Raw genomic sequence first — 7,637 nt, forward strand, 5'->3', positions numbered from 1 at the left:
CGTTAGTTCAGCGACACTTCTCTGATTCCATCTTTCAGCTTGGTGTACCGCCCAGGCAACGAATTCTTGGATTTGAGTGTCTTCAATGTTGTTGGTTCCAATAGTAGGTCTAAAAATGTCTTATTTTAAAATACAAATCTTAAGGGGAACCTACAAATGTTGTTCTTTCCTTCGCATGTCTGATGCAAAGTTTGTCAAATCACCAATCATTTCCAATAATGCACTTTTCAACTTTCTTGCTCGGTCTTGTTGAAATCGCATATTTTTCTGAAGGCTATCCGATTTCACCTGGCTGGTATGTTCGAGTTCAAGCAGGTTTTCTTGAAGAATGGCCACAAATTCCGCCAGATTGGAGCTTAAATGAAATGCTGATTGAAAGTTTCCGGTATCGACACCAACCGTTTCTCATTTGCATTTTGGAGTTTTGAAATGAGCATTTTTGAGACCTTATTTAAGACCTTATTCATGGCTTCCAGTTTTCCGGTTTTATGTGTCAGTGCTTTGTTTTTTTCCTCCAATCTGAAATTAATAAAAAGTAAATTAAAGCAAGGCTGTCGGAAACAGGGCCGCGCAATTGGAAACACTCTGCTCGGCCTAGGCCGGCCGGCCGTCATTTGAAATGAATTTTGACTTTATCTGTTTTGCGGTATTTTGCTCTTGAATCCCTTATCTTATATACTTTTTCTGTAAATTTCTGCTTTTTCATCGTGCGAAACATTTACAGCCAATAGAAAGTTTAAAAAAGGATTTTAAAAATTAATAGTTCAGAATTAATGAATGTAAAAATTGTGGAAATTGTAACGACAAATATAAACAGAGAAAGAGAAATTACTAAATGAACGGGGAAATTTTTCAATTGAAAAATTTGTTTTTCTTCTCCACCTTTCATTTTCATCAGTAAAGTTAAAAAAAAATTATATGTTCGCTACTTTCCAAACTTTCGCTCTTTTTTAAAACCTATTTTTCATCTTTTTGAAAATCTGTTCAGTTTTAACTAATTTTCTCAGGCTCCGCACGGCCGGCCGCCCGGCCCTTGACGGCCGCGCTGTCAATTCAACAAGAGAGGCCGGCCGGCCGCCATTTCCGACAGCCTTGAATAAAAGTGAAACCTTTAAAAAGAGAGCGGACATGAAGATATGTATTTCTCAAAATTCGTTTATAGGGGTTTTAAAATTTTAAAATCACTCACGTCTTCGATTTTCTCTCCCAGTTCAATTTTTCCATGGTTAGTTCATCATTCCGCCTTTTCATTTCTGTTAGTTCTGACGATAAACTGTAAAATTTGAATGCCTTCTCTATCTGATTCTAGGGACTCACAGGCCCAATTGCAGCTGCATTTCCTCCATCTGGCGGCGCAATCTAAAATTTAGAAATGAAAACATAAAACAAAAAAAAAATCAAAACTTACTGGTATTCTAAAGACATCCTGAGCATGATGAATGAAAATGAAACAATTGCAATTTAAGAAGTGGGCGTGGTTAGCACGTGGAACAACTTGTTGACAATCTCTCAAAATGAAAACAATCTTATCAGCAAAAAAGGTTTGACCCTCCGAAAACTGATAAGAGGTAGGTTCTTGCTGAAAAAAAGTTTTTAGAAAGATGTCAGCAAGGAAAAAAAGTAGATTGCTATAACTAGCTTGGGAGTACTGTATTCTGTGTCTGAGTCATGAAAAAAACAAGGAAAAAGGTGAGGCTGCAATCTCATAGTAAAAGAATGGAATTGTTGCATGAAAAACTTTTAAAACATCTTTGATTTCTTCCGTTTTCAGTTTTTTTTCTCAATTTATTTAATTTTTTGTTTTCTTTGAATGAACTTTGGGGCATTTTGTTTGATATGGAAAAGTGGATGCTTGTGGAAAGGTGCTTACTCTGAGACTTTTGACCATAATACCCATAGGCCACGCCCCCTCTTGGCCGCGATATAATACCGTAACCCCAAAAAAAATTTTTTGTTCAAAATAATGGTATCGACTCAAAACTAGAAAAACGTGGTTCACAACTAGAAAACCTTAAAACATTTTTCTAGTTTTGAACCAATTTATAATAAATATTTATTTTTAAAGACACAATGCAATACAACATTCAAAAAATCCGATGAACAATGGCTGTGTGCAGAGGTAGCAAGGGGAAAGATGGATACCATGAAATCAAAAGACATGAAACATCAATAAATTAGGTTTCTGTAAGTTGGTACTCATGAGATATCTAGAAACTACAAAAATAATTTTTAATTATCCAGATGACAGGGTGACGGAAACTCACCTGGTTTTTTTGTTACCCGTAATTAATTGTGTTCAACACATTTCTATCTGAAACCCAGTCTACCCAATTCACCGTGTTACTTTGTGATCCTGTTCTTTTCTTGAAATATTATTAGGATCATTTCCATTCACTTTAAAAGCACACGACAATTTTTAAGCATCACGACACTTTTATTTGAAATTCACTTCCTTGAATAATAAACGAATTTGATGCTTACACAGCTCTAGTTTTGTTTCATTGATTCTCCGGCGATAAAGGTACAAATAATATTCTGACCCCGAAACGTGATTTTGATGTAAATAGTAAATGTCTTTCCTATAAAAAAGTTCAGAATTTGAAGCGTCGCTTTTTCAGAAGTTCTTGAAACACTTGATGAAAAAAAATCTATCAGAAAAACATTCATCACACAATATGTGGGGGCCGAACCGTTTTTTTTTCCGTTTATCCGTTCTTTTACCTCTTTTTTGTTGTTTTTTGCATCAATTCTCTCCATAGTTTGAAGGATCCAGTGAGAGGATTGTTGTGAAAATTAGTGAATTTCGCAATAATTTCTCCGAGTTTGAAGGAACCGGCAGGAAATTATTGTGAAATTGATCAACGAAGAGTTCGATCAGGTGAAGGCCTGTCGAAAAGACGCGATAACCGTAGAAGATTCAACAAAAGCCCAACATTCTTTTGAAGGAAAGATTTGTTTTCAGGCTTGGAGATGACGACGATCGGGAGCAAGTCAAGAAGCAACAAGGACAAGTCGGTGGATTCCGAGAAGAGTGCAGTGAGGACGGCGACGATGGAAAGCTGGGCAGATGCGATGCAGAATCAGGTAACGCTGAGAGAGCGAAAGAAGCTTGTCAAAGGTTACGCTGATTTCATCGGAACCAGTGAGACAGTCGTGGAGAGTGTGCGTGAGCAGTTGGGCGTGCACAGCAAATGTTCAGAGAGACAGAAAGATGTGATCGTGAAGCCAATGAAAGAGTTTGTCAGCGAATTGACAAAGCGCTACAACGAGCTGGGCAGTGGAAAGTGGGAGCGCGTTGTGATGCGCATAATGCGAGAAAACGGGCTGGAAAAATTGGAAGACTTGCGGGATGCGGTCTTACCGGATGATTTGACAGCGAGCGCGAGAAATACTGAATCAAAAGTGTTTCATAACCAGTTGAAATTGTTGCAGGAAAAATAAAAGAGAGAGCAAGCAGAATTCGAGGAAAATCTGGAGCGAACAAGCAGAGAAAAGGAGTTGTTGGTCGAGAAGCTTGAAGAAGCGTGGAGAGCCGCCGAGAAGGCAGAAGAAACGATTGAGGAGCTGGAAAGGGCACTGCTGAAGGAAAGGAAAACGTCGGAAAAGTGGAAAAGCCAATGGGAAAGAGAAGGTAAGAAGAAAGAAATACAGTCAAGAAATAAAGAGAAAATTCAGGTGCACTCAAGGAGATCGTCGTCAAGGAGTTCGAATGGTTCGTCGGTGGATTGGCGCGATGAGAGAAAGGAAAGAAAGACCGGTGAGTCTTTTTCTAAGAAGTGTGACCTGAAAAATGATTGAAGTGAAGACTGGCGCGTGAAGGTGAATAATTGGGAAGTGAAGAGCAGTGTGGGGGATTTTCCGCGAGTCAGCGAAAGAAGAAAGTGTGAGCGCGACAGTGAGAGATGTTCGCGAGTGTCACGGGACAGTTCGCGAATGGTAGTGGAGTGCCTAAGCAGAATTATGAGGGCGTCAGCTCTGCCAGAACCAGAGAAGTTCGACGGAAAAGGAGATGTCAAGGAGTTCAAGAGATCTTTTCTTCTGAAGTACAAATCGGTCACGTAGCGTGATGCCGATATGGTAGCAAGTCTGGAGGACAAATTCTTGAAAGATGCCGCAAGAACCTTGTTCAAGACACTTCCGAATCGATTTAATCGATCGATCGAGTCGCTGTTTGAGGAGTTGGAAGAGAAGTTGAGGAAGAGGCAAGGAGATCGCGAGGTGGAAGCTCTCAACGAGTTTGAGGATTTAGAGCGAAAGCAAAAGCAGCCGATGTGGGAGTTTTTGATGTCTGTGGAGAAATGGTCGAAGAGAGCGTTTCCACATCTGGAAGAAGAGACACTGTCACAGCTGAGAGTCACAAAGCTTATGAGAGCGCTGCGGGATGATCCGACGATGCAAAAACTGATGACTATGAAGCGATACGAGGTGGCGAAAAAGGATCAGTACGAGTTCCTTAAGGATATCGTTCTTCAGCAAGAGAACGAAGACAAGAGAAGGCAAGGGCTCGGAAAATCGGATCGACACGAAAAGAAGGAGAATAGCTGGAAAAAGGAGAAGAGCAAGGAGGTGAAACAAGGAGACACGGAAACGGAAAAGAATGGGTCAGAAGACAGTAGCCATGGGAACAGAAGTGAGAGTAGTGATCAATGGAGAGCGTCAATAAAATGTTATAAATGTCAAGTAATGGGGCATATAGCTAGAGATTGCGATGCAAAAGTGATTCACCACGTGGAAACTGATGGAACAGGAAGTGGCGTGGGCGCGAAAATGAGGGAACAAGTTGAATTGTTGGGTCAGAAGCGCATAATGGTTATCGACAGTGGCGCAGAAGTATCTGTCATGTCGACAAAAGTGTGGGATGCACTGAAGAAAGGTTGTGTGAACTGGAGGCAGAGAGTCGAAGTACTGACGAAGCCAGTGTTCGCCTTGAGGAATGCCTCAGGGAAGAAGATGCCGGTGAAAGAACAACTAAAGATGCCAATCATGGTGAGAGGAAACAAGGCTGAAGTGTGGTTCCAACTGGTGGAAGATAGAGCGGAAATTCTCTTGTTGGGAACGAATGCTTTTGAAAGTATCGGTGTTGAGCTGGCATGGAAGCCAAAGCAGGAAGAGCGCGTAAAGAAAGAGGGAAAAGGTCCAAAAGCGAAATGGGAGAGAAATGCTGAGCGTGCGAAGTGTGAGACAAGTAGCGCTACAGTTAATCATATCATGACTGAGGGAAATGTTGTTGAATACAATCATTTTTGCAGAAAGCTGATGGAAGAAGGAGGCGGATGTAAAAAAGGAAAGTGCACAGTCCAAGAAGGAGACAACGTTTGTTCAAGTGTGCAACAACTCGGAGTGGTGCTGTCAGCCAAAGGAAAAGGTGTGGATTTGGAAAAGGGGAATTTGTTAAAATATTCCAAAGAATTCCAGGCACAAATGACAACGGTGGAGAAGGAGGAAGCGTTGCAGAAGTTTGCAAAGGAGTGTCCCCAAGTGGCAGAGGCAATTAGGAAGGAAGGTGCATACGCAGGATGGGAAGAAGCAGCGGTGAAGATCAGATTGGCGCTGAAGAGTGAGATCAAGCCAAGGAAGACGATCATCAAGGAGCCAGCATTGATAGTTTCCCCAAGATTGAAAATCTCGGGAAGAAGAAACATTCTGGAAGTTCGGAATTCGCATGGACGCGATTTCATTGAGAAGTACGAGTGGAAGGATGTGAAGAATGTGCTCTGGTTGTGGAGAGTCACAAAGGACGAGAAGGTCAACCAAAAGATCTTCGAAATGATCAAGAAGTTAGCAGAAGAAGTACCAGAGGTCACGATGATGCCATGCAAGCTGGAATGTGTCATGAAAGAAGTGGATGCGGTGACAGAGGATTGGAGAAAGAGGCTGAAGACGTTGAACAACGTGAAGCTCATTGATCCAAAGAAGGAAGTCGGAAAGCGGAAGATGCCGCTCATTGGGACATCATCGGATGCGTATGAGTCGAAAGAATCGCTGGTTCGTCACTCACTATGACTCTATGACTATGACTCACTATGACTCACTATGACTGTTTTGTTCTAAGGTTTGTTTGTTCTGTCTTTTCACAAAACTAGTATGTGAAAAATGCGGAAAACCTGTTTTGGACCCGCAAAATCGGAATTTTTGCTTTCAGCTTTTTTCTGAGCGAACGAGTTCACGCATATCTTTTAGTAAAAGATTAGTCACTATGATTGTTTTGTTCTAATATCTGTTTGTTCTGTCTTTTCACAAAACTAGTATGTGAAAAATGCGGAAAACCTGTTTTGGACCCCCAAAATCGGAATTTTTGCTTCCAACTTATTTCTGAGCGAACGAGTTCACGCATATCTTTTCGTAAAATGTTAGTCACTATGATTGTTTTGTTCTAATATCTATTTGTTCTGTCTTTTCACAAAACTAGTATGTGAAAAATGCGGAAAACCTGTTTTGGACCCCCAAAATCGGAATTTTTGCTTCCAACTTATTTCTGAGCGAACGAGTTCACGCATATCTTTTCGTAAAATGTTAGTCACTATGATTGTTTTGTTCTAATATCTGTTTGTTCTGTCTTTTCACAAAACTAGTATGTGAAAAATGCGGAAAACCTGTTTTGGACCCCCAAAATCGGAATTTTTGCTTCCAACTTATTTCTGAGCGAACGAGTTCACGCATATCTTTTCGTAAAATGTTAGTCACTATGATTGTTTTGTTCTAATATCTATTTGTTCTGTCTTTTCACAAAACTAGTATGTGAAAAATGCGGAAAACCTGTTTTGGACCCCCAAAATCGGAATTTTTGCTTCCAACTTTTTTCTGAGCGAACGAGTTCACGCATATCTTTTCGTAAAATGTTAGTCACTATGATTGTTTTGTTCTTATATCTATTTGTTCTGTCTTTTCACAAAACTAGTATGTGAAAAATGCGGAAAACCTGTTTTGGACCCCCAAAATCGGAATTTTTGCTTCCAACTTTTTTCTGAGCGAACGAGTTTACGCATATCTTTCCGTAAAATGTTAGTCACTATGATTGTTTTGTTCTAATATCTGTTTGTTCTGTCTTTTCACAAAACTAGTATGTGAAAAATGCGGAAAACCTGTTTTGGACCCCCAAAATCGGAATTTTTGCTTTCAGCTTTTTTCTGAGCGAACGAGTTCACGCATATCTTTCCGTAAAATGTTAGTCACTATGATTGTTTTGTTCTAATATCTGTTTGTTCTGTCTTTTCACAAAACTAGTATGTGAAAAATGCGGAAAACCTGTTTTGGGCCCCCAAAATCGGAATTTTTGCTTCCAACTTTTTTCTGAGCGAACGAGTTCACGCATATCTTTTTGTAAAAGGTAAGTCACTATGATTGTTTTGTTCTAATATCTGTTTGTTCTGTCTTTTCACAAAACTAGTATGTGAAAAATGCGGAAAACCTGTTTTGGACCCCCAAAATCGGAATTTTTGCTTCCAACTTTTTTCTGACCCAACGAGTTCACGCATATCTTTTTGTAAAATGTTAGTCACTATGATTGTTTTGTTCTAATATCTGTTTGTTCTGTCTTTTCACAAAACTAGTATGTGAAAAATGCGGAAAACCTGTTTTGGACCCCCAAAATCGGAATTTTTGCTTCCAACTTTTTGCTGAGCGAACGAGTTCACGCA

The 7,637-nt window shown here is 40.0% G+C and overlaps 2 protein-coding genes across 2 annotated transcripts in view; one reads left to right on the top strand and one right to left on the bottom strand.

Annotated features, from left to right (window-relative positions):
* The window catches only part of CBG08917, a gene marked incomplete at both ends in the record, with an annotated part of 3,211 nt that extends 1,786 nt beyond the window's left edge, over positions 1-1,425 (bottom strand). Inside the window, 6 exons of the mRNA XM_045240768.1 lie at positions 49-109; positions 155-355; positions 400-519; positions 1,190-1,273; positions 1,318-1,359; positions 1,409-1,425. Of these exons, the coding sequence (XP_045093873.1) occupies positions 49-109; positions 155-355; positions 400-519; positions 1,190-1,273; positions 1,318-1,359; positions 1,409-1,425 (525 nt within the window). The remainder of the gene's footprint in view (positions 1-48; positions 110-154; positions 356-399; positions 520-1,189; positions 1,274-1,317; positions 1,360-1,408) is intronic.
* Positions 1,426-2,970: 1,545 nt separating this feature from the next.
* Positions 2,971-7,637, top strand: part of CBG08916 — a gene marked incomplete at both ends in the record, with an annotated part of 5,957 nt that continues 1,290 nt past the window's right edge. Inside the window, 4 exons of the mRNA XM_045240769.1 lie at positions 2,971-3,351; positions 3,445-3,720; positions 3,820-3,936; positions 4,243-5,985. Of these exons, the coding sequence (XP_045093872.1) occupies positions 2,971-3,351; positions 3,445-3,720; positions 3,820-3,936; positions 4,243-5,985 (2,517 nt within the window). The remainder of the gene's footprint in view (positions 3,352-3,444; positions 3,721-3,819; positions 3,937-4,242; positions 5,986-7,637) is intronic.

Source organism: Caenorhabditis briggsae, assembly GCF_000004555.2.
Source record: "Caenorhabditis briggsae complete genome, chrX, whole genome shotgun sequence".
Classification (NCBI taxonomy): Eukaryota; Metazoa; Nematoda; class Chromadorea; order Rhabditida; family Rhabditidae; genus Caenorhabditis; species Caenorhabditis briggsae.